General features: G+C 52.8%; 1 protein-coding gene across 1 annotated transcript; it reads right to left on the bottom strand.

Moving 5' to 3' along the window:
- Positions 1-24,283, bottom strand: CAPN9 (calpain 9). Its single transcript, XM_032609073.1, is given in 16 exon segments — positions 1-65; positions 3,341-3,457; positions 5,261-5,338; positions 5,874-5,946; positions 6,728-6,792; positions 9,883-9,899; positions 11,387-11,464; positions 13,480-13,565; positions 15,867-15,950; positions 16,862-16,978; positions 16,980-17,034; positions 20,178-20,191; positions 21,006-21,184; positions 21,885-21,980; positions 23,264-23,496; positions 23,928-24,283. Coding segments are annotated over 16 exon segments (1,713 nt in total).
- Between the last annotated feature and the right edge of the window lie 2,386 nt (positions 24,284-26,669).

Here is a 26,669-nt window from a genome sequence, read left to right as displayed (position 1 = left end):
TCATACCTCACTTATGTTGAAATGAATGAACTCCTGGTTCTTCCTGCCGAGGGCCTGGAACATCCCTGACGGGAGAGACACAAGAAAGGTATCATTGCGGAGAAGTTCCTTCAACAAGCTTAGCTATTTTCCCATGGCCAAGGGGCCTTCCGAGAGGCTGGTGGAGAAGCCGCTCCATCTGTTGCTAAGAGGTGAGCATCTTCTAGGGCGGCGGCCAGACTCAGGTCCCCTGAGCTGGGTGTCTCTCAACTGCGGGAGCCTCTGGAATTCCTGTGATGGCAGAAGCCGGTGGCCTGAGCATTGGGGAGTGGGTCTCTTCATTTACTGTATGTGGGTCAGCCGGCCAGCTCGTGGATGCGAAACATCTCCCCTATCTTAACTGTTGGGGGCTACAGAGCCCTTTCAATCCATGGACCTTCTCCCCAGAGGAAAAAAAAAGCACGTGTACATAAAGGTTTGCATGAGTCTTGAAAGCTGTTCAGTCTCTGCACGTCCATTTTGAGAAGGTGAGCGCTGGTGGTCCCACATGCAGGCAGAGCTGGGGTAGAAGAGAGCCTGTGTGCCGCGTTGAATAACCCGAGACAGTTACTTTCCTCTCCTGGCCTCAGTCTCCCCATCTTAGTCCAGGTGGTGGAACCAGTCCACACTGGCTTTACCTGAGCCTCACCCGGGACCTTTAAAATACCCCAGGAAGTAGGAGGGGCTGCCACAGAACAAAAGAGACAGAACCCAGCAGCCCCGTGCCGTGAGTAGGTCCTGAGGAGACCTGGGGAATCTCAGTGTGGACCGGGGCTTAGAGGATGTTGAGAACTCACTGAGAATTTTGTGGGGGTGCGAACGGCATGACGATTATGTTAAAAAGAAGGCTCTCTGATAGGGATGTTTACAGACAAAAGGACCAAATTTCTGAGATCTGTAATTAAATAACTCAGGAAAAACAGTATGCTTTAGGGGGTCATGTGGAAAAGATAAGCAAGGTGACAAGTGAGGCTGGGTGGAAGGCGCTGGAACCACTGGGGAATTTTTCTAAAGATGATGCTGTGTTGCCACCCCCTAGATTCTAATTTAATTGGTCTTTGTGGCCTGATCATTAACAGTTTGGGATGCTCTCCTGGGGACTGTCATGGGGCAGGGTTTGAGAGGCACCGGTGGAGGGCACACGGGGACCGGTTATTATTTTTTTGCTTTGTTTTGGTTTGGTTTTAAACATCTTTATTGGAGTACAATTGCTTTACAATGGTGTGTTCGTTTCTGCTTTATAACAAAGTGCATCAGTTATACATATACATATGTTCCCGTATCTCTTCCCCCTTGCGTCTCCCTCCCTCCCACCCTCCGTATCCCACTTTATACTTAGGTGTACAAGCAAAAATTTCTAGAATAAAGTTAAAAGCAGCCTGGGGTAAAGCCCTAGCTTTGGGATTTTTAAAGTTCTCCCGATGGTGAATCTAACATAAGGATCCTAGAAAACTGAAGAACAGAGAAAATCAAGGAAATAAAAGTTGGTTCTTAGAAAAGATCAATAATATTGATATGCTTTTAGCTAAACTGACCAGTGATGTTCAGTTTTGAGTGTCTTCTCCCTAGGATTCCTCAATTATGAGAACGAGCTGAGAACCCCCTGCAGGAAAGGACTGGGCCTGAGGGGATTCAGAAAGGAAAAGGGCAGTTGAGAGAAGAGAAGCTACCAAATCTCACTCTCTCGAGGTCAGCTCTGACTGGCCTGTAAGTCTAATAAGCGACCGCCTTTGAGGAGGCTGTTTCTACAATGCACCTCTCATTAGCTCCCACTCACACCCAGAGAAAGCCTGGGCCCTGAGGTCACCGGCCAGGCCCTGCAGGACCTGCCCGCCTGTCTCAGACCATCATCCCCATCAGTCATCATGTGTACCTTGCTTGTCCACTCAGTACAACTCTCCTGGAGCTTAGAGTCTGGTGGAGACAAGCTTCAAATGAGTAACTCCGTGTGTTCTAAGTGTCCTGAAAGAAGCAGCGGGAGCTCCCCACTGTGGAACCAAGGAGCACAGACTTTGCCTTTGTTTAGCCAGTGCCTGGAAGTCACCCAGTAAACATATTTTAGAAAGTGCCAAGCAGGACTGGCTCCATAATTTGTCGTGGGACCCCTTGTTAAAAAAATTATTAAGGGGCTTCCCTGGTGGTGCAGTGGTTAAGAATCCACCTGTCAACGCAGGGGACACGGGTTTGAGCCCTGGTCCGGGAAGATCCCACATGCTGCGGAGCAACTAAGCCCATGTGCCACAACTACTGAGCCTGCGCTCTAGAGCCCGTGAGCCACAACTACTGAAGCCCACGCGCCACAACTACTGAAGCCCGCACGCCTAGAGCCCATGCTCTGCAACAAGAGAAGCCACAAGCAATTAGAAGCCCGCACACTGCAAGGAAGAGTAGGCCCTGCTGGCCACAACTAGAGAAAGCCCGCGTGCAGCAACAAAGACCCAAAGCAGCCAAAAATAAATTAAAAACAACAACAACAAACTCTAAAAAAAAAAAAAATTATTAAGATTCAAGGGACTTCCCTGGTGGTCCAGTGGGTAAGACTCCATGCTCCCAGTTTAGGGGCCCTGGTCAGGGAACTAGATCCCGCATGCATGTTGCAACTAAGAAGTCTGCACACTGCAACTAAAGATTCTGCATGCCGCAACTAAGACCCCGTACAGTCAAAATAAATGAATAAATAAATAACTATTTTTAAAAATTATTAAGATTCCAGATGGTGACCCCAGAGCGTGGGCATCCGGGAGGACACCTGCACGGCAGTCACCCTGGTGTTAAGTCACAGGCTCTGGATGTGCTTCGTTCAGCTTCAACTGCGTGACTACCCAGTGAGGGGTGGGTGGCTATGAACTGCAAACGCTAAGGACCACCTGTACGTAATCTCTCTCTCTCTCTTCCTGGGCTAACAAACAGATCTTCTTTGAGACAATCGGGTCAGTGTCTAGGGCTTTCGTAAACACAGAGGGATGGAGAGGGAAGGAGCGGGGCGGACAGAGGTAGAGAGAGAGAGAGACTCCCGACTCTGTGCCCTGTGATGGGATCTGACCTTTCTTCTGATTCGCGGCAGAAGCCCCATTCCCACCCAGCTACCCTCCCACAAAGACACTGGGAGCAGATGGAGGATGACGGTACCAGGCGCACTGCAGAGAAGACGTGCACACCCACCCCTCGGCTAGCCGCACACGGCACACAGATGGCAGGGCGTGTGGCTTAGCCCGCCTTTGCTGCAGTTCTCAGCAGGCTGCCCCTTACATGCTCCTGTAAGGTGATGGAGGGAGGTGTGCTCTCCCTGGGCTCAGGAACACGCAGCCCCCCGGACACTTACGGCTTGCAGTCTCCAGCCGGACCAGGCAGTTGAGGAAGTCATCGAAGCCCAGTTGGCGCTCCTGGTCTGCGTACCTGAGAACGACCAGCTGCAAGAGGGGAGAGCTGAGCTGGAAGCCTGCGGGGAGAGGGGGAGGATGGCCGCCCCGGCTGAGCCCCACAGGTGCGCCTTCGGGGGCACCAGTCAGCCCAGGGCTGCCCCAAGGAAGGGAGCCAGTGTCTACCCGGCGCCCTTGGCTCTGATGCAGTATGACAGTGAGCCTCTGTCGGGGGGACATTGGGGAACCCACAGTGTCACTGGGTGAACCTTCTGAGTTCGCCAAGTTCAGGGTCTTGGCTTTGACCTCACATCACCCATAGGGTCTTGCTGACTTTTCAGGAAGCCTTGCTTGGGAGAACTTGATCCTGGACAGTGTTTAAGCCCCAAGCCCGGTGCCACCCTCTGGTTCTAGGGCTCCACTTCCAGCTCCCGCCGGCCCTGGGGGGATTCCAGCCAGGACACCCGCAGTAAGTGTCTGTTTCTCATGGGCATTCTAACCCAGAGGCGTTGGGGGCTCTGGAGACCGAGTTATGCCGCTGCCCTCAGTGACAGACCCCACGCTAGGCTCATTAACACACGCCCACGATGGAGCGAGAACCTGGGCCTGGGTGCTTTGCTTCCCTTCTCTTTGCTCATTGGTGGAATGAGGCGTTTAGAGATGGTAACGCTCCTTACAGATCCAACACTTAAGGCTTTGATTCCTAACCAGCGTTGCCTTCTTTCATTTCAGCCTGCACGCTCCCTTTCCAGGAAATGTTTCAAATATTGCTTAGAAGCCTTCCCAGGGTCTTCCTGTGTCCTCGTTCCCGATTCCAGACCAAGAGGGGGCCAGTCCAGAGGAAGGACATGGTTTCTGGAGCCTGCACAGTGGAGCTGGCTGGGGGCAACACCCAGAGTCCTGGCGTCTGCTCTGGGTGGGGCAGGAAGAGGGCGGGGTGAGGGCCGATTCCCTCCCCCTCCCCAAGCCGGGAAAAGAAGGACGTGGCCACACCTCCCTCTCTGAAGGGCTCCCTTTTCCCCCTGCTCTGTCCTTCTGCCCTAGAAACCAGGTCCCCAGACCCTAAGAAGATCAGGCCCTTCTCCTCTGTGGCACTCTCCACATTTATAATTAATTTCGTTTCTTTGCCATCACACAGGACCCGAGCTGGTCCTGATTTTGTCCCATTATCATACCATGAAGCTGACAGTGTTTCCCAATGTTTATTTTACTTGGAAGGGAACCAGATTCCAGGCTTTGGCCGGGCCCAGGGGTATGTCTGTGAAGCCTGCTTTGTGAGAAATGCCTTGTGGCCTGGTGGGGTGTAGGCTGCAGTGGCCGTCCTATGCAAAGGACAGCTGAGCCCCAGAGACTCGGACTGCCCTGGCAGGGGCTGCCAGAGGGTTAGGAATGCCACCTGGAGCCCATCCCTCATTCAGGAAATGGGTATAAACGACAACGGAATCATTGGTTTGGATTCAGTCTGCTGGTGACAAAGCCAGAGACGGGCCTCCGTGGCAGAGGGGTACACGAACTCTGTGTACCCCAAACCTGACCCCAAAGCATGGGATGGACATGCCCTGCCTCTCTCTGTTAATCGCCATTTGAAAGCAGAAATTAAAGGTTTGGGAGCTTGCCACCAGAGTCGTGTATAACTCTGCTTGGCCAGAGAATTGGCCAGAGGCTGAGGCCTCCAGGGGTCAGGCTGAGTTCAGCCCCAGTGGATACACTTTAAAGATCCCTGATGAGAGTGAACAAGTCCTGAATTTGAGGCTGGGCCCTGCCCTTAAGAAGCATCGATTCAGGTCAAAGTCCAGCCCCCTCCCTGGGCCACGAGAGGTGAGTGGCTACCACAGACAGCACCCCGCACGCAGATGGCTTGCACGGCCCAGGCTTCCCTTTACCTGTGGCTTTCAGGGCGGTCCGCAGCTCGTAGGGGGACACGGTGCCAGATTTGTCAGCGTCAAACTGAAGGAAAAGTTCTGTAGGGGGAGAGCAGAGGCACTGAGAATGCGAGCACGCAGAAGCCCCCGTTGAGGCTCCTTTGATGGCAGTCATGGGGTCCATGCAGGGGAGAGACTCCTCTCACCAGGCGGAAGGGGCAATGGTAGGCTTAGGGTCTCCAAAAGTGTGGGTCCCTTTGTTTTCCTTTCATATCGGGTGGAAGCCCTGCGGTACTCCCATAAGTATGGGGAGTAAATATGGGAATTCCATCTTGATTTCCTCCCTTCCACCTTTTCAAACACAAATCCTCTGGTCGGCAGCACCTGGACCTTTAAAATCCCCTTCTGGGACTCCCCTGGTGGTCCAGCGGCTAAGACTCTGTGCTCCCAATGGAGGGGGCCCAGGTTCCCTCTCTGGTCGGGGAACTGGATCCCACATGTATGTCTCAACTGAGACATGGCTCAGCCAAAATAAATAAACAAATATTTAAATATTTAAAAATAAAATAAAATAAAATCCCCTTCTGCTCTAGGCTTGTACAGTCCCCTAGCAGCCACGCCCTGGCTGGGTTACATACTGTCCACTTCTTCAGCTTGTCCCAGAACACTCTGAATTCACCAAACACTAGCTTCCCATTGCCACTGGTCTGTACAAGTGAATTAAGGAAGAAAGGAAGACGTGAGCATCGTATCACCCCAAGGCTCCTGGCGCTGCAGGGGAGGAGGGCAATGGGCTGGCATGGCTGACATGTGTGACACAGACTCAGGGCTCTGAGAGAGGGGGTTTAACTATTAAGCCATGAATCTCTGAAGAGGGGGCATGGCAGGAGTGAGGGGGGATGGCAAAAGAAAGGTTGAAAACACACATATGAAGAACTCTTCATTGCCCTGGACAGCACCCCAAAGTGGCAAAAAGATTCCCAAGTCCCTTCACAAACATTCCCCCACTGGCCAGTCTGTGCCTCTTTTTTTTAATTTTTGGCTGCACTGGGTCTTCATTGCTGCACGCGGGCTTTCTCTAGTTGCGGCGAGCGGGGACTACTCTTTGTTGCGGTGCACGGGCTTCTCATTGCGGTGTCCTCCCTTGTTGTGCAACATGGGCTCTAGGTGTACGGGCTCAGTAGTTGTGGCTCGCGAGCTCTAGAGTGCAGGCTCAGTAGCTGTGGCGCACGGGCTCAGATGCTCCGTGGCAGGTGGGATCCTCCCGGACCAGAGCTCGAACCCGTGTCCCCTGCATTGGCAGGTGGATTCTTAACCACTGCGCCACCAGGGAAGTCCCGTGTGTCTCTTGATTTTGTTCCAATTCTAGCACCAGTGTCTTCCAGGCTTTGGTTATTCTCTGTGAAGAAGGCTCTCCACATTCTAGGAAAGTCTGCATTAGACAAAAACACTTAACATCTATTTCTGCCTGCATATTTGGAAGGATACGTCCATTAGAGAAATGACGTTTTTACAGGAAGTCGGGCTTAGCGTCTCGAATTTGATGTCCCTTTCTGAAATCACACAAGAAAGCAGAATTCAGTTGACCCCTGATAAGATAAACCTATCTCCATCTGCTGAAAGTCCAGTAGGGTGGTTAGATCCGGGTTGGTGAGGGTGGTGATGTAGTCGCTCTTCAGATGCTGGTGAGAGTAGAACATGGCCTTTGGGGAGGAACATTTGCAAAATATAAAAAAAGCTTTAAAAGCTTTAAAAATGGGGATATCCTTCCACTCTTTATCCGAGTTTCAAGAGTCCCAAGCAAAGAATTATAAGTTAAGATTTTTATCATCAGGTTACTTGTAATGGCAAAAACTTAGAAATGATACAAATGACCAATGGAAGGGTATGGACAACAGTTTATGTCCACATGATGGATTATTACACAATCCTTAAGAATCCTGCTCTGATTCTTAAGATCATTTCTGGGGAAATGCTCATAAAAATTAAGTTTAGGAGACAGGGTTTAAAATTATTGGAGAAATTTGAACACTCACATACTGCTAGTGGAAAGGAACAGAAATCACTTTAGAAAATAGGCAGCCTCTTAAGAAGCAAACATAGAGTTACTATTTAACCCAGCAATTGTCTTAGCTATACACCCCAGAGAGATGAAAACACATGACCACATAAAAGCCTGTACACGAATGCTCACAGCAGCATTATTCATGATAACGAAAAAGGGGTAACAGCCCAAGTGTCCATCAATGGATGAACGGATAAACCCTACCTGGTATATTCCGACAATGGGATATTATCCAGCCATAAAAAGAAGTGAAGGAGTCCTGACACGTTACAACATGGATAGACCTAGAAGGTGTCAGGCTAAGCGAAAGGAGCCAGTCAAAGAGAAGCACATTTTATATGATTCCTTTTATATGAAAAGTCCGGAACAGGCAAGTCTATGGAGACAGAAAACGGATGAGTGCTTGCCAGGGGCTGGGGGTCCGGGGGAGGGTAGTAAATGCTACTGGTACGTGGTTTCTTTCTGGAGTGATGAAGTGCTCTGAATCAAATGAAAATTGATTGTGGTGATGGTTGCACAGCTCTATGAGCCTGCTAACATCCACTGAGTTGTATATGTTATTTAAAAATTTTTTTAATTTTTTATACAATTTTAAAGGTTATTTTCCATTTGCAGTTATTACAGAATGTTGGCTATATTCTCTGTTGTACGATACATCTTTGTAGCCCGTCTTACACCCTATAGTTTGTGCCTCCTATTTCCCCCACCCCTGCTTCCCTCTCCTCTCTGGTAACTGCTAGTTTGTTCTCTATATCTGTGAGTCTGCTTCTCTTTGGTTGTATATTCACTAGTTGGTTGTATTTCTTAGATTCCACAGTATTCGTCTTTCTCTGTCTGATTTATTTCACGTAGCAGAGTTGTATACTTCAAATGGGTAAATTGTATAGTATGCAAATTAACTCTCAAAGCTGTTAATTCAAAAATAATGTTGCATCTATAGTGTAATACCTACTATGTGTGTACCTATATATACAGAGAGAGACACACACCCACAGACTACACATTTGGTACATAAACACATACACAAAGACACACACATATATGTTAAAGTGGTTATTTATGGGTAGTGAGATTAGCCGTGGTGTTTGCCTCTGTCATTAGGCTTTTCTGTATTTTTCAGAATCTTTTACCATAAACTTGAATCAATAGTGTAATCAAGAGATGAGCAGGCTTCCCTGGTGGCGCAGTGGTTAAGAATCTGCCTGCCAATGCAGGAGACAAGGGTTCGAGCCCTGGTCTGGGAAGATCCACATGCTGCGGAGCAACTAAGCCCGTGCGCCACAACTACTGAGCCTGCACGCCACAACTACTGAGCCCGCGTGCCTAGAACCCGTGTTCTGCAACAAGAGAAGCCACCGCAGTGAGAACCCAGTGCACTGCAAAGAAGAGTAGCCCCCGCTTGCCGCAACTAGAGAAAACCCGCGCACAGCAACGAAGACCCAATGCAGCCAAAAGTAAATAAATAGAATAAATAATTTTTTTAGAAAAGAAAGAAATGAGCAATGAAAGCTATTTTTAAAGTCTACCTAACGTCAGCTCTGAAAAGCCAGTCTGCAGCTGGGAGGAGCAGGGCATCTGGGGGAGCTCGAGGCGGCAGGTGTCTGTCACACGTCCCTCGTCCCCTCCATGGGAGTCCTGGGGTCCCCGGGGTGCAGGTAGGGATAGTGGGTGTGAGCACGTACTTTTTTTTTTTTTTTTTCGGTACGCGGGCCTCTCACCGTGGTGGCCTCTACCGTTGCGGAGCACAGGCTCCGGACGCGCAGGCTCAGCGGCCATGGCTCACGGGCCCAGCCGCTCCGCGGCACGTGGGATCTTCCCGGACCGGGGCACGAACCCGCGTCCGCTGCATCGGCAGGCGGACTCTCAACCACTGCGCCGCCAGGGAAGCCCCAGGAGGGACACTTTTCCTTTGAAGTAGGCGAAATGACAGCACTGTACTGCCAGTGAAAATGATTCAGTGACGGAGAGGAGTTCATAAATGAGAGAGGGGAAAGTTCGGGGGGTATGTCCTGGGAGGAGGGGCGGTGAAAGATAAAAGTGGAAAGAGATTGGAAAGGCTTTAGTGTCAAGATTCCCAGAGGAAAGGCTCCAGATTCAGAGTGCTGACAGCTTTAGTGTCACGCATTGCCCGGGCCAGTTTCAGCCCCAGGGGTCGGGTACAGCTCCTTTTGGAAGGGCAGTCATGGCGCAGGGCTGGACCATGGGCCGTGCACAGGGCACTCCCTTCCCTGGGGGTTTCCTCATTTCCTCTGCCCTGTTTCTCCTTCCTTCTGGGCCTGACTTTCCTTCCACTAGCTTGACTTCACGTAGCCTCTCAAACTCTGTTTCCTCCGCCTGCTCTTATTCGGCAATTCATGGGAGAATCCAAATTCCAGACCTCGCTTTCTTCGGGTTTGCTCTCTTCATGTAACTCATCAACCCTGTACAGTACTCAAAATTCAAGGTCGATGTGTGTCTAAGGTCCAATTCAACAGCTTGTCAATCTCTCAAACACCCTGATTGTTTTCCACAAACTTCTTCTACTTATGAACTCATGGTTTCTGAGACAGATGGCTAGCAGGACACCAAGTTCACTCACCAGGCGGGGCCTTCCAGCTAGTGGAGGGTGAAAACGGTGGCGTGTCTTAATTCTGGGTCGAGGCTTTTAGGAATTGGGGATATCTTCTCCAAAGGTTTTTTTTGTTTTTTCCCCCTCTTCTGCTGGCTTTCTGCAGGTGACTGTGTCACTCCAGAGGATGGTAGAGCCACACGAAGGATGGAGCTTGAGTCCCTAATCACTGCATGGAGAGAGCCACCCACAGAATAGGAGTGTCTTCCTGGACGGTTACAATGAGTGAGAAATACACTTGATTGCGTTTGAGTCTATACATTTTGAGTCTACTTGTTACGGCAGCTGGTGCTACCTGGAGTCACTGGAAGTGTGGAACCACCATAACGGAATCTAAAATATGTGAGCCAGCTTGGCAGCTGGGCAGCAGGATGAAAGGGACTATTGGAGCTGGAAAATAGACGTCCATGTTATTAAGGGCAAAAATACTTGCCACAGTTGTTGTCTGGAAAATATGTAAGTATACTGAAGCCAGAGCAAATGCTCACTGACGCTGCGCTCGAGGGGAAAAGAAGGGAAGAAACTGGAATATTAGTCACTGTGTGCTAGTTTTTGCATGTTGTATTTAATAAGGTGTCATAAAAAAGAGATGAGTTCAGGCTAGAACGGACTGGTTTGAGCACATGAAAGGGAAGAGAGCTAGAAATCCAGGAATTATGGCCGTGGGACTTCCCTGGTGGCCCAGTGGCTAAGAATCCGCCTTCCAACGCAGGGCACGCGGGTTTGATCCCTGGTTGGGGAACTACGATTCCACGTGCCGTGGGGTATCTAAGCCCACGTGCCCCAGAAGAGCCTGCGTGCCACAACGAAAGATCCCTCATGCTGCAATTAAGATCCGACGCAGCCAAAAATAAACAAATTTAAAAAGTATGTATTTCTTAAAAAAAAAAAAGAATTTGTGGTCTTGCAGGGCTGGATGCACAAACTCTTTCTGGATCCGACGGGAAGAAATAAGATTGAAAAAAGCCTCCAGAGATGAAGGCCCATTAAAGTTTTCAGTTAAACAGAGATTCAGCCCTGTGGAAAGTCCAGGTTAGGAGTGTTTCCTTCCCACTTAGGTCTGTAGTTTTAGATGCTCTCAGGTAGAAGTTTTCAAGGGTCCCTGTGACCAAGCTGGGCACGGAGGGAGTGTACCTGTGAGCGTCAGGGCTGCCTGTCTTCGAATTCACGTGCAAATGGGGATGATGGAGTGCTCAGAGGAAGGAGGTTGGGCCGGAGACCAGAGGCTCAGCCCCACGTTTTCTGGATCGCACTAACTCCCCTGGGCCTCTTAAACCTGTAGATAGGGTGAGTCCCCCAAACGTGACATTACGTTCTCTGCCAGCCTGGGTTTTGAGAAAAATGGATTTGATTTACCAATAAAATAAAAGAAAATAGAAGAAGAAGCAGTGTTTCTTACACCTAAGGGCAGTGAGACACGCTCACACCTGTGATGGAGTTAATGCAGAAAGGAAAACAGAGACAAGCACTGTACCAGAACTCCCTATCGTCTAGAGCAGTGTGGCACAGGCACTTTTGCTCGGCTGGGCCAAGGGAATGCCACTCGGAAGAACTAGGGGTGAACAAAGCCAGCGTTAGGTACAAGGTCACGGACGGCAATGGGAACAACACTGGCCTTGGGGTGGGACCTGCCCCTCCCTAGGAACCAGGGTCCACATTATGTGGGGAATGGATCCTGATCGGGGCCCTGGAAATGTGCCAGTGGGTAGAAAGGCTGGTGGGAAGGTACATCTCCAAGTGCAGCTGATGCAAAAAGGCCCTCAGGACCACTGGACCCTCCTCCACGGAAGACTCTCCTGGGGCCGTCACAGGGAGTTGAACATGAACAGGGTGGCAGAAGGAGGCCAGCGAGAAGCCACAGCGGGCTGAGATGTGGGACCTGGAACACGCCCTCTACCTCTCCTCTTGGTTTACAAGCTGACGCTTTGAAGAGTGGTGATAATACCTCATGTTCACGCGTGCTTGACATTAAACATAGCAAGTACCTTCTTTACAAGACCGCGCTAGGAAGCCCGGTGGGCTTCTGTCAGGTAGACGAGCCCGCCTATGGGCAAGAAGCCTCAGGTGCACAGCCCCCATTGTCCTGCAAACCCAGGAGTTCCACCTCCAGGTGCACGGAGTTTCTGTGACCCCCATGACCACCTCTAAATAGTTCAAATTGAGTCACCACCACTGCGGTGCTGTAAGTGATGTGTCTACCTCACCTACACCCTGTAGACCTTGTCCTGGATGGGGGCGGGGAGAACTCAGGTAGAACATCTCTGCAGTCCAGGGACGAGCAGTACCCAGGGCCCCTCCCCGGACACCTCATGGGCCTGGGGGAGTAAGCAGCCCCTTCAGCCCTGTTCTCACAGCAGGCAGGGTCAGTGTCAGGGATCGGCTTGTGGACCAGCTCCCCGTTACCCCAAGGCCGGGTGGGGTCAGAGGGCAAGCTGGTGTCCAGCCTCGAGCCAGCGAAAATGCACTTCCTTTATTTCTCCCTCTGCGTGTTTCCCAGGAGGGGAAAAAGGGTTCGGTCCTTTTACACACCGCGATCCCTGAACCGAGAGACTCCAAATCTATTCACCGTAGGAAGCAGTGTCATTAATGTGGGTTTATCTCTTTCTCTCCATTTCCGACTGGAGAGGGAGGCTGATCTCTTCCCTCCTTTGATGGGTCTGAGGAGACAGAAGCCCGGCAGACGGCAGGGATGGTGGCACAAGCCCCGCGATGGGGCCGACAGTCAGGCCCGGGCTGTGGAGTCTGCTTAATGAAGCCCCTGGCACACCGACGGCCAGGGGGTTGGTGCCTCTGTGGGAGCCCAGGACAAACGCTGCCCCGTTTCACTGAAGCTCGAGACTCGCTGCCAGGGTCCCTGGGGCCCCCCAAGCCATGGGTGGGCAGGAGTGGGGACGGGTTAGGGGGCCCTGCCTGAGCTGGAACAGCCCCCATCCCAGTCACCTAGGTTGTTCCCCGGGGAACGAGGAGGGGACACATACAAGACAGACAGCCCTCTCTGTATAATCGGGGGCCATATAAATAGCCCAGGTGGCTGCTCTGTGATGGATGGATTTCCTGCTCCGCTCCCTCTGTCTCACTGTGGGCCACTGGGCCTCTGGCCAATGGTCAGTGACCATGAGAGAGAACACGTTAGCAACCTGCTTGGCAATGTTTCAGGGATTCTCACACCTAAAGTACTCATTGCCACCCCACCTGCACCCAACACACACACACACACACACACACACACACACACACACACACACACACACACGAGCTCTTCCTCACTGGGATGAAGCCTTCACCATACCATGGGATTTAAAGTTCCCATGGGAGGTAATACAGTCACTGACATAATACAACTCTGTGAAAGGTAAAGGGCACAGTGAGTCTTCAAGTTTGAGAGCGTGGAGGGCCCGAGGGCAGAAGTAAGGTCCAGACGCAGGACAGCACCCTCCCTGAACGGGAGCCAGGAGAGAACTGTAGTCAGGCTGCCCCCTCTTCACACGTGCACAAGCCAGCCCTGGCCTCGTACCCCGCGAACCGTAGGGAGGTGGGGATCTGTCAGAAGGATGGGCGGAGACTGACCTGTGGCTCCAGAACCCAGTCCAGTCAACTTGGCCCCAAGGGTTCCGGACTCTGATGAGCTCTGTATTCTGGCCTCGGAAGTTTACCTAAAAAGGAAAAGCGACAGAGAAATGTGAGATGCTAAATCCATCTGTGAGCTCCAGGGTGGGTTCTCTCCAGCTGAGGCTGCCTTTTCTGAAAGCCTGTTGACACACTCAGAACATGTCAAAACTCATCAGTTGTTAACTAGCCCTCAAAATTTCCTAATTCCGATTGAACGCGATGTTACGTTCATCACCCCAGAATGGTTGCGTCGCATCTGGGAAACAAAGCGGAATTGTAATGAACAAGAAGTGAGTCCTCAGGAATCTTCAAACGAGTGCGTTTTCTCTCTAGACTGGAACCCCCCAGAGGCAGAGGCCGAGTCTTATTTATCGTGTATCTTCAGAATCCAGCAGTCAGTGTGGGTCTAACACTGAGTGTTCTTCATCCTTAGCGTCTGACTCCCAGATAAGCAGAATATAAGCACATGCTGGGAGTTTAAACAACCGCAATAAACAAAAACCCACGACTGAGTCTTCTAAATCCGATCTTCTCCCCCTTTCAGGTGTCACATGAGGGTCTCTGCTGCCACACTGAGAGCCCTTGAGCCAGTACAGAAAGAGGACCCAGCCCTCAGGCTCTGCCCAGCGCAGGAAAGTGCACCAATGCATAGAGAGGTTTTGGGGGTGGAAGGGTGAGAGTCAAAGACTTCGATTCATCAACGATCCAGGAATTTTAGTTCTCAGAACACTTTGGCATAAATGTTCTCTTTTTACGTGCAAAATCATTTAAGTGAGTAGGACCTCTCCAGAGTCCAAGTTCGCCATGAAAGAGGTCCATTCGTTGAAATGTGTGGGGAGGTGAATTCCTTACAGGTGGAGGGGAAGCAAACGCAATTGAACAGTGTACGATGGGGAGGTTTCTGCCATCACCTGGAATAACATTTAGAAGATCTGACGTCAGGAATCACAGGCCTGCTCTACGGAATGATTGGAAGGCGTGTGTCGACAGGGAGGGACGAGGAGGGAGCTAACACTCCAAGGAGTGCAGCTGCCTCTCCCTCTAGGACACATTGCTCACGCCGCCCGCTGAGGGGGAGGGACAGGCTCCCTCTGCACCCCGTGCTCCCCACTCATTTGGAACATGTCGCTCGAAACATGGCAGCCGCTGGAGGAGACCGGAGGTGCCCAGGTCCGCTACCGACGGGGTTTGAGATTCACCCAAGTGGGGCACGGAGGGAAACGCTTTGGACTTCACTGAACTTGACCCTGCAAGGGCACCACCCTCTGCTTCTCATCTCACTTTCTCCCCTCCTCTCTCCCATGCACTCCTCCAAACAAAGCACTCACCGGAGTTACAGTGGTGCCATGTGGGGTCTGGGTGCCCCCCCCCGCCCCCGCCCCAGGGATTAGTTCCACCCTGAACTACAGCTGCAGAGAATAGCTTGTGATGGTTAATTTTATGTGTCAACTTGACTGGGCCATGGCGTGCCTAGATGTTTGGTTATGCATTATTCTGGGTGTGTCTGTGAAGGTGTTTCTGGACGAGATGGGCATCTGAACTGGTAGACTGAGTACAGCAGATGGCCTTCCCCTTTGTGCGTGGGCCCCATCTCATCCGCTGAAGGTCCAAAAAGAACAAAAAGGCAAAGGAAGGGAGAATTTGCCCTCTCTGCCTGACTGCTGAGCTGGGACTTTGGTCCTCTTCTGCTCTTGGGCTGGGACTTACTGATTCTCCTGGTTCTTAGGCTCTTGGGCTGGGACTGGAACTCCACCACTGGCTCCAGCTTGTGGGATGCAGGGCTTCTCGGCCTCTATAATCAGGTGAGCAATTCCGACTACTAAGTCTCTTCATATACAGATTTAGCCTATGGGTGCTGCTTCTCTGGAGAACAGTGACTATGACAGGACTGATGTGGAATCAGGGAAGAAAAGAACAGAAAAAACAAAGACCAGGTTCTTGCAGCTGCTGACCAAGTTTATACTGTGCCGGCCTCACAGGTCGCTCTCTCTCTCTTCTCTCTCTCTCTCTCTCTCTCTATCTCTCTCTCTCTCTCTCTCTTCTCTCTCTCTCTCTCTCTCTCTCTCTCTCTCTCTCTCCTCTCTTCTCTCTTCTCTCTTTTCTCTCTTTCTTCTCTCTCTCTCTCTCTCTTCTCTCTCTTCTCTCTTCTCTCTTCTCTCTCTCTCTCTCTTCTCTCTCTTCTCTTCTCTCTCTCTCTCTCTCTCTCTCTCTCCCGTTTGCTGTTTTGAATTCCAGCCTTTCTTTTTGGATGAGACCATCCTCTGTCACGTCCAAAACTGCAATGCGCTATATAGGTTTACGAAGTCTGTCCCCACACCCTGTCAACAGGGGTCCCTGTCGCCTACCTGGTCAACGCCCATCACTGTGTAGGCATGACCCCTAATGAGACCAAAAGGTGTCCGGGCTTCAGGTTCTGCAGCATTTCTGATCTAAAACAAAAAAGGAGCAGTATCTACGTCAAACCTTCCCCAGTTGGCCAGACACAGCTCTGTGTCTGGCGCAGGCCCTCCTGCCCCCTCAGGTGAGGGCCCCTGTGAGTGGGCGTATAAAATGGGTACACGGGAAGCCCCCTAAGTGGTTAGCAGTGACATACAGCGATTCCCAGCCTCTTCCCAGGGTGGAGGCCCCTCGTTCTCTGCTTGGACTTCACCGAAGAGCTGACATTCTTGCCCCCAAACAGAAAAACCTGACCTTTCCCACCACGTAGCAACGGCAAGGGACAGACACCAAAGAGGCAGTAAGAAGAATATAACCCTATGACATGCAATTCTATATCACAGACTTGAAAAAGTAGAGGAAATTTACTAGCAAAGGATAAATTCCCCAGGATAATCCAAGAGGAAATAGAAAAGTTGAATAGGATTCAAAAAATAGATGAGGTTAAAATCACATGCGTGTGTTTGTATGCATAAAGAAATTAGAAAAAATGCTGTTCTGTTTCTATCCACGGATATATTTTTTCATGATCTATGAGGTGAAAGAGACAAGTTTCAGGAAAGTGTATAGTAAGGTTCCATTCAGTAAACACCGCCCCCGAGTCTGTGCATATACGCGCATGCCTGTTGCATGAGCCAGGACAGAGGCGTGACGGACACCCGACAGGCGTCCCGGCATGGACCGGGGAGGGAGACAGAGTTTGCCCTTTCCATCATCTCAGGATTCTTCCACCTGATACAGCAAGGGCGTCTTACCTCTGCAACTCGAAAACCATTAAACACAAACGTTTGTTTTAATTAAAATAAATAAGCATTGCCCCCGCCCCCCTGCAATGTATGCCTCTTCCGTGGGCAGCCTGTTATCTGAGCCTAGAACAGTGCCTGGGATGCGGCCAGCCAGCGACTTACGTCAACGAGCAGCCCACCAGACAGGCCCCTCTCAAGGCCTTGTCTAGAATCTCAGAGAAGTTCCCGGGAGCCTCCTTGGTTGTGAAGGTCTCTGCCACGCCCGCGGTGAAGTCCTTCTATGGCCTCGATGGCGCTGCCCCCCTTCAGAGCCTCGTAGCTCCCGTTCAGCCTGTGAGGGCGGCAAGGAAGCCTGGCAACGGCTGCAGGGAACAAGGATTACCACTAGGTGGCGCCCCTCAGCCAGAGTTTTCTAACCAAGAACCAATCCCGGGGCTCGCCCCGGCTGGAGGTGTGGAAGAACGTGGGAAAGCAGGGATGGGGTTTACTTGGAGCTCTGAGGAAACCAGAGATGCTGAGAACTCTGTGAGAGAGGCAGTGGGTGTGGTGGTAAGGAGACAGGCGGGGACCTGGGACCCTTGGCTGCGGGACTGCCGTGCTGGCACCTGGACACACCTCTCCTTGAGCAACAGAATACAAAGAAACTGTATGGGACTAAAAATACCCACGTGCATGCACAGTTGAGACAAATTCTGGACAAAAGAGACCAAGAAAAATAACCAACTGACACTTTTGAAGAGCCACGAGCAAAAGCAGGGCACTGAGCACGCCCCCCCGCACGCAACGCCACCTAAGGGGTGGGCAGACTGCCTAGGCCACGCCTCCGGCCCGACCCCTGGACGCACCGATACTCTCACCCCGTATAAGGAACAAGCTCGCCGCCCCATCCCCCCAGGGGAAAAGGAAGCGTGTTGCTTGATCTCGCTACCCCCTGCTGCAGCAGGGGCCCCCATAAAGCCTTGCCTGACTTTCCTTGTCTGGCCTCTGATCAGCCTCTATTGCTTAAGGAGGCCGAGAACCCTGGTTCCTGACAGACTGCAGGTCCAAGTGTCAGTTCCCTCACTTACAAGCTGAGGGATGCTCTTTTCACTCCGTGCTTCAGTTTCCTAATTTTCAAAATGGGGTTGCACTCTTCCTCCTAGGGCTGCTGTGAGGTTTAAATGAGCCTCCTCTCGTCTCACGTGGAATGGGGCCTGAGCATGAAGCTGTTAGTTGTATGAGACCGAGAGGGAGATGGAGGCATTTCTCTTGCTTTCTGGACCCGTGTAGTCCCAGCCGCTTTTCTCTCTTCCCATCTTTGATTAATACGGTTGTACATTAACATCTTACATCGGTGCGGTGCATTTGTTCCAGTGACTGAACCAGTACATCGTTGTTATTAAAGTTCACACCATATTCACGTTTCCTTAGTTTTCACCTAACGTGCTTTTTCTGTTGGAAGATCCCATTGCAGGGTCCCACATCATCACACTTAGTCAAGTCTCCGGAGGCTCCTCTGGCCCGTGACAGTTTCTCAGGCTTTCCTTGTTTTTCATGACCTGGACAGGTTTTTTTTTTGTTTTTTTTTTTACATCTTTATTAGAGTATAATTGCTTTACCATGGTGTGTTAGTTTCTGCTGTGTAACAAAGTGAATCCGTTATACATACACATATGTCCCCGTATCTCTTCCCTCCTGCGTCTCCCTCCCTCCCAGACCTGGACAGTTTTGAGGCACTGCCGGTGTTCTGTAGAATGTTCCCCAGTTGGGATGTGTCTGCTGGTTTCCTCACGCATAGACTGGGGTGAAGTACCGTTCTCATCACGTCGTAGCGAGCATACATCGTGTCTTCATGACTTGTCACTGTTGATGTCGCCTTGATCACTGGCGGAGGCCTCCTGTCTGTCATGTTTCTCCTCTGTGAACTTCCTCTCACCCCCCATTACTGTCCTCTTTGGAAGGACTTAGGAGTGGGGGTCATGCTAGACCTTCTTGAGGGCAGAGAGTCTACATAAATTCCCCGGAATTCTTCTATGTGAAAGATTTGTCTCTTTTCCCCCGTTTATTTATTCAATGATTTATTTACATCAGTATGGACTCATGAATATTAATTTTATACTTTGATTTATAATCCGATACCATTTTACTTATTTTGCTGCTCGAATTGTTCCAGCTTTGGCTACTTTCGGCTCCTTCAGGTGGCTCCTGTGTCCCTTTGACATAACTCCATCACTGTGTGTGTGTGTGTGTGTGTGTGTGTGTGTGTTTAAAGCATACACACACACATTCATTTCCTGACACTGCAAGATACTCTAGGCTCATCTTCTGTATTTCTTGCCCCAGTTCTACAATCAGCCTTATCTCCAAGGAGCCCTGGTTCCTTTGATTGGAGAATGGTGTTAGAAACCAAGACCTGAGAAGTTAAGAGTGCTTGTTGCTATGGGATTGTCGTTGTTTCTAGGCCCTCTCATCTGATAAACAAGGAAATAATACCTGTGTACTAACCCATGAGTGACGCATATACTCATCAATGTGTAACCACCTCTATTCAACTAAACCTGAGTTCATACTGAGGTCCCCATCTCTGACACACTACCACTTATATCATTCTAGCCTCCTCCACCAGGCTTCTTCGTAACCTCTCACTCCAACGATGAGAAACCTGGCTTCCCCCATCTGCCACCCATTTACTTAATTGTTCAATTCAGTAGATATGTATAATGGTATCAGAATTGTTGTCCTGTACCCCATGAGAAACAACTTTACCAGCTAGTCTAGAGTGCTTGCGTACAGTCTCTCTGTCCTTCTTTCTTTCTTTTGCCACGTGGCATGTGGGATCTTAGTTCCACGACCAGGGATGGAACCCTCGCCCCCTGTATTAGGAAGCGCAGAGTCTTAACCACTGGACCACTAGGGAAGTCCCAATCTCTCTGGCTTTCCATCTCACAGACTGCACTCATTTCCAGAGTTACTTAGGTCAACGCCTTTCTCGCCTACACCTTCAATGAGTTTGTTTCATAGATTTGTAATACTATCAGATTGTTTTGTCACAGGCTGCTTTTCATTCTGGGATTCCTTTATCCTCCTAGATGATTTTTAAGTTCATATATATTAAGGTTCACTCTTTGTGCTGTAAAGTTCTGTGTGTCTGGTAAATGCATGGTGTCATATATTCACCATTACAGTATCATACAGAATAGTTTCATTGCCCTAAGAAAGACCTCTGCTCTACATATTCATCTGTGTGTGAAGGGGCGCTGCGTGGGAGTGTCGGACGCCCATGTGCCTCGTGGCACGTGTGCTGACGGGTGTGGGTGCCTCCTCTGCTGAATGTGTGACGTGTGTGGGCACGTGGAGTGCGCGGGCCCACGCGTGTGCCCCGTGTGCGCTCCCGTGCGTGGCGCTTATGCCTGGGAGTCCCGCATATGAGTGTGGGCCCCAGAGGTGTGTTTGTTCGTGAGAAATGCTGTCTGGGGGCTTGAGGACGAGGGTTACCTGAAACCACCGTCCTGTGAAGGGAGGATCAGAGGGGTCTCCACAGACCTGAGGGGACCCCAGACTGCAGCTTGGGGACCCGGGGAGGGAGACCGGCCTGGGCACCAGCAGGTGGACTGGAGGACTTGGGACTGAATGTCCAGGAATGTTTGCTTTCAGGGCCTGTACGGTTCACCTTGTACCTCATTAGGGGCTCAGCCAAACACACAGACTTTTCTCTATTAAGTATTTAATTTATGAAGGGAAAAGTCACATTTCTAACAAGGCTGGAGAGGCTGGGCCCTATGACCCACGGCTGTGTGCTGATCCCGGCTGTGTGCCCAGGGCTGTCGAGGCAGAAGGGGGCACGGGGTGGGGGAAGGGGGACCTGGAGCGCAGTGGCCTCTGGGGGGGAGGGCAGCCCCAAAAGGGGAGCCCCACTGTGAGGGAGGTCTCGGCCATGTGCCGTGGTGCACATGCAGTCTGCCAGGGGCCGTCAGCCCAGGCTCGAGGCGGGACCGGGGCCTTCAGGAGGCTTAAGAGTCAGCAGGGAATTGCATGGAAGACGGCAGATGAGAGCAGGCAGACAGAAAAGTCAGGGGGCGAAGGGAAGCCGAGGCGCTTGTGAGTTGAGGGGCTCGGGCTGCAGGCGCAGAAGGGAGGCCCTCGGCTGCACTGCACCCCGGCTGTGTCCCCATCAGGCCGGGAGATGCCCCCCCAGATCCACAGCCCTCCCCGCGAGGCCTGGGGAGGGCTCACCCCCGGGCGACCTCCCCTTCCTACCCCAACCCCAGGCCCAGGTTCCCCCTCGGAACCTCCTTGCCCCGGGCTCCCGGGGGGACGAGGCACCTCTCCAGCACCCCCGGACGTCCTCTGACTTTCCTGGCTCTGGTTGCTCTTGGGCACCACTCCCCGGCCCCCCAAGCAGAGCTGTGTTTGCCAAGAAGGGTGGTGCTGGCAGAGCGCCCGCCCCACGTTCCCACTGGACGGCCAGGCAGTCGCTGCTGGGACACACGGCACGTGAGGGCCTAGGAGAAAGGCAGACAGCGCCTGAGCCACGGAGGCTCCCAGAGGGACGCCGCGACTCTTCCCGTGGCGCTGCTGCCCTGGCTGACCCCGTCCCGGGGACCCCGGGCTCTGTCCTGCCAGAGCAGCCTCAATCCCCACCCGGGTCCTTACCTCAGACTTCACAGACGTGTGTCAGACGGGACGCAAGGCCCCCTGCCCTCCCTGAGTAGGAGACACGCAGAGTGTGTTTCTGGGACTGAAGACAGAGTGGGTGAACGCAGCCGCAGACCAAGCAAGGGGCAGAACCGATTCTGAAAGTGAATGCAGGAAGGACAGCTGCCCGGTTATGATATATCAAAGCGGAGCGTGGAGGGGCCCGAGGGTGTCAGGTTTTTTGGGTGGGAGCCTCAGCCCGATCATTTTGGGCAGACACTGAGCAGGACATCATGTAAGGTGAGCACCTCCCAGGAGCTGAAGTCTGGGGGCGCTGGAAGTCCCTTGGGCGGTCCCGGGGCCCTCGTTCCCGGAGGGGCAACAGAGAACAGTCTCCAGCCTGGCCTGTGCACGTCACGACCTCTTAGCGTGGAGCAATTTCAACTTTGGCAGAGAGAGGGCGAGCCGTACGGCTCAGAATGACACCTTAAGCCAGGGGATGGCCATGCAGGCTGAGGGTGGGCGCCCTCCTGGACGTGGGTGAGCGGCGCTGGGTTCCAGTCACACCAGTGGCCGACGCTCTGGGGGCAGTGCCTGGGGAGGTGCCCGGCTCTCTCATGTGCTGCCTGTGCGCGTCACCATCGGCTCCCAGCTTCTCCTTCGCTAGAACGGGAGAGAGACAACGACTATGGATCTTAGGACTGTTTGGGATTAAATGAGATAATCCCGGGAACAGTCAGTGTTGGCCGGTCATAGTAACTGTTGGCTGATATCATTGTTTAGAAGGGTGACAGAAAGGTGCTGGAAGCTGAGAGTGCAGTGGGGTATGGGATGAATGAGGGCCTGCCTCTCAGAAGGCTTGGGCGCCGAGGAGGGACACGGGCAGGTCATTACATTTAAACAGCATGAGTGCTGAAATGGGACGGCCCGACGGTGCTGCAGCCAGCCAGGAAGGCTTGGTGGGCGAGGCCCCTGAACAACAGCCCAGATGTCCCCAGGCAGAGCAGGGCCTCCCAAGATGGACAGGGGCGTTCCGACGGGAGGGTCCGACCCGCGGGGAGGGGCGGCGGGTGCAGGGCAGCCTGGGGACGGGGGCTATGTGGGAGCCTGGGCCTCACTCCTGGCTAACGCTGAGCCCGCTGAGGGCAGCAGAGCAAGGGACGGCAAGGCCCCTGCTTACAGTAGATGTGGCCTGACGGGGCTGCGGCCGGAAGCAGGGAGACCAGTTAGGAGGAAAGGCAAGAGACTGGAATTTCTCAGAAGAAAGGCTGAGCCATTCCGTGATCGCCTTGTCATACTTAGGAAAATACTGGACAATCAGAAGTGGCTTACTCCTGAACCAGGGCAGCGTGGCATATAGATGTGCGCTCACACACGCACGCACACGCACGCACACACAACACACACACACGTCTACAACGGGAAATCGCAGTAAAGAGCTAACCACTGCGTGGGACTTCCCTGGTGTCCAGTGGGTAAGACTCTGCACTCGGGGAACTAGATCCCGCATGAGTGCCGCAACGAGTATCCCGTGTGCCGCGACTGAGACCTGGCGCGGCCAAAATAAATTAATTAATTAATTAATTAATTTTTTAAAAAGAGCTTACCACTGTGTAAATAACAGCTTATGTGTGCTTTGGGCCCGGCCCTGAAGAGGCCGGAGGTTTTCGTGTTTGTTTGTTTAAAGTAGACATGTTATATGTTTACAATATCGCCATTATTTGAATGTAGGGAGATGGTGAGGTCGACATGGTGCTCATGGTGAGATGGGATTCAGAGCTGTTGCAGTAACAGCAACCGCGATCAGAACAACAGCCGTCACTAGTTGAGCAACTTCCGTGTGCCAGACGTCGGACCTACGCTGGTCGTTAACGTTCCCACCTTACAGGTGGGGAGACTGAGGCCTGGGACCACGGTCAGGGGTCAGGTTAGTGGCAGGGTGGCACCAGCACTCAGGGTCTCCTCTTTGGGCCCGGCACCCTTAGCCTTGCCCACAGCGTCCTGTCCCCACAGGAGCCGTTCCCAGACCAGCACCCTCCCTGGCGGAAGGAGAGCCAGCCGGCGCCCGGTCAGAGGTCGAGCCCTGACTGATCCAGCACGGCAAATATCGACTCCTGGTCCCAGGCACCAGCTGGGGCCACGTGGGACCATCACCTCCAGACTGCTGGTGGCGGGGGGCCTGCGGGGACACAGATGGTGGCTGCCCTCCAGGAAGGGAGATGGTTTGGGGAGAGAATCCCTGCTTCACATGACTTCTGTCCATCGCACAGGTCCTGAGTGCTCGCTGAGTGAGCTTCTGTCCACTCTGAGCAGCCTAGGCTCTGGCCAGAAGCCCCTGAGCACCTCGGGCGCATGGTCTCAACGTTAGCGCAAGGGATCTGCGGGGAACAACCTCCCACCCGTTTCTGCGTGTTTGCCCTTGGGCTCTGGTGGGACATGTCACCTGACACTTCCGGATAAAGCTTTGACTTCCACTCACCACCTGTGACAAGACCCTCTCTGATCCTGAGTCCCGGGCCTCGGCAGGGAATCATGGAGCCAGACACCCTGGCCACCACCCAGAGCAGCCAGTTGCCCCCCGAGCATCATTCCTGCCTTCAAACCGCATACCTTCTAGGGGTCTCAGGAGATGTGCCGAAGTCCGGTTTGTGCATAGCCCACGCCTCCCAGGCCATCCTTCCCTTGATGCCCCCTCCTGGGCTGCTGAGCCGCACACCCCCTGTCTGTTGCCCACCCGCCCTGGCAGCACTCACCCCCCGCCTTTTCCACACTAAGGGGAGCTGGGGCCTCTCGCTGTAGAAGAGAGAGGAGCTGTTGGCTGGGAAGTCTGCATCCTCCAACAGAACGCCCTTCTGCAGACATGCCTGCCTCAGCTCCTCCAAGCTCTGGCCCGAGGAGTGGGTGATGCGGGCATCCTTGGGGGCGGGGGGCTCCTGAGGTCCTGGGGCCCGGTAGAGGTAAGGCATGGCTGTCCTCGGGCCAGCGGACTCGGGGTCAGTGATGGTGGGGAGAGGGGAGATGCAGGTGCCAGTCAAAAGGAACCACTGAGGCAACACTGGGCTAAGTGGACCTTGGCCTCCGCCTGCTTTCCTGGGAACCTCCCTGTTAGACGGAAACGGGGCACACCCTGACGGCAAACTGTCACAGAGCCCTCTGCCCTCCCAGAGGATCCTGTAGCGCAGCGGGAGCTCTGAGGCTGAGCCGGGTTTGGGCGGAGACAGCGCTCTCTGCTTAATGCACGGGGGAGCCCGGTGGGAGAGAGAGGGTGGCTTTATGGCAAAAGAGCACAAGATACCAAACTGGTCCCGGAGGTGGCAGGCAGCGTGGGCTTTGCTGTGGGGAGAGGGCACAGGGTGATCTTCAACCACCTCAAATCAGAGAGTCGCCTTGTTCTGTAGTTGGCAGAGAACTTGGTGAATCGCAATAATCCGTGTTGCATGGACAGCTTTCTCACAGCCTCCCATTTTGATTTAGAGCAGGGTTGGCAAACTTTGTCTGTAAAGAACCAGATAGTAAATCTTCCCGGCTTCGTGGGACGTGTGGTCTGTGTTGCAGCTACTCAGCTTTGGGTTGTAGAGCAAAACAGCCACGATGCTGTGCGAACCAAACAGTGAGGCTGTGCCCCATCCAACTCTACTTACAAAAGCAGAAGAGCTGGATGGCTCTGACCCCCGACATGGGTGCACTCACAGGGGACATCTGCCCCTCCTCCAGGGCAAGGATGCCTCTGTCTCCATCCTTCCTGGCAGCTGGTCTTGGAAAACAGTTGCAGAAGCAGACATCATATTAATGAAATTCCTTGCCCTGCCAAACTCTACAAACAGGCTGTCACGTTTGAGAAGAAATGATGTTCTGGAACAGCAGTTTAATAAAAATCTGAGTGGCTGCGTGAAGCCCCGGGGCTTCTAGGGGCTTCACCGTGGAGTCAAGGGGTCTGGAGTTAATAGGTGTGGTTAGAAGCCTGTGGCCTGAGTTTTCACACGACCCCCAATTCCCAGGAACGTTCACTTGCCTCCACATACTTTCTGTCCAGAGAATCCTGCATATGGTCTACAGGGATGTACAGACACTGAAGTTGGGGTTGGACTCCCAGATTTGCCTGGGGTGACCTTGGGCAGGGCCTCTTTGCCCCGGTTCCTCAGTGACTCGGATGACGGGCAACTGTGAGGGCCGCGAGGGGCGGCTGGGAACAAAGAGCCGGCAGGGTCCACGGGCCGGGTCAGGAGCCGCAGGTGCCTCCTTCCCTGTGCTGTCTGTCCCCTGCCCTGCCCTAGACACCGGATCTCAGAGCCCCCTTCCTGAGCCTCTTTTGCCGCCTCTAGTAAAGGCTTCTTATGTTTCTTTGACCACACCATAAAGGATTCTGGAATAATTCTCCGCCAGAGGCAGTGGAGCTGTCGGCATCTTGTAAGACAGCTCTGTTCCAGGTGATTAAGAAGAGCAGCCAGGGAGACAGGTGGAGCAGCGTGAGGCCCATCCATTTCTGTGACGCCCTGCTCGGGGAAATGATCTCCAGCAAGGGCCATCCATCTCTGTGACGCTCTGCTCAGGGAAATGATCCCCAGCTCAGATTTTTCTGAATTTCCCCTTCAAATGACCCCGAGACCGGGGTGCGGGGGAAGGACCTTGAAGTGAAATCCAACACAATCTCAATGTCATAAAGGGTTTGCACGATGCTGGACCCTCTCCAGGCCCCAGGATGCATGTCCGTATACCATGCCCCTACCTCTCCAGGCAAGGGGTCCTGTCCTGCCGTGTTGGTCTCTCCTGTGGACTGGATGAACCCGTGTTTATTTAAAGCCCATCTTAGTTACTAGGTAATCAGAGACTGCACTGCCATTTGTGACTAAAGCAGAAACACCCGCGAGCGGGAAATAACACTTAAAGCGCTTAGAGGTGCCTTAGTCTCCTGGAGGTCATCTCACACCCCTGCTCTCCGGGACATCATCCCAGTGCAGGGGGCCAGGCCAGCTGCCAGGACCCTGCAAGGGGCTGCGGGGAGGGTCCGCAGGAAGGAGCGCTGTTGTAGATGTCACCTGTCCACACCCCCCGCCCGTGCCCCGGCCACGTCCCAGGTGCAGGCACTCAGCAGAGCTTACTGCCCGGACCTAGGGCTACATCCAGCACCTCTGAGCCCAGCCCTAGCTCAGCCCGGCGGGTCGGAGCTGGCTGCCCGTTTGCTGTGGGAACTTGGAAAGCAGATGCCGTACCTGAGCCTCTCAGGTGAATCTTCCAAACCTTTGCTGCTTCTCTGGATGGAATATTTAGAGGACCTTGGAGGCCAGTGGGATCTCGGCCTCCTGCGCGCAGCTGCGGCACCCACGCAGGGAAGCGCTCTGCCCGCCCGGGGGG

This window comes from Phocoena sinus, chromosome 16, assembly GCF_008692025.1.
Source record: "Phocoena sinus isolate mPhoSin1 chromosome 16, mPhoSin1.pri, whole genome shotgun sequence".
In the NCBI taxonomy this organism is placed as follows: Eukaryota; Metazoa; Chordata; class Mammalia; order Artiodactyla; family Phocoenidae; genus Phocoena; species Phocoena sinus.
This window is presented reverse-complemented; position numbering and strand designations above follow the sequence as displayed.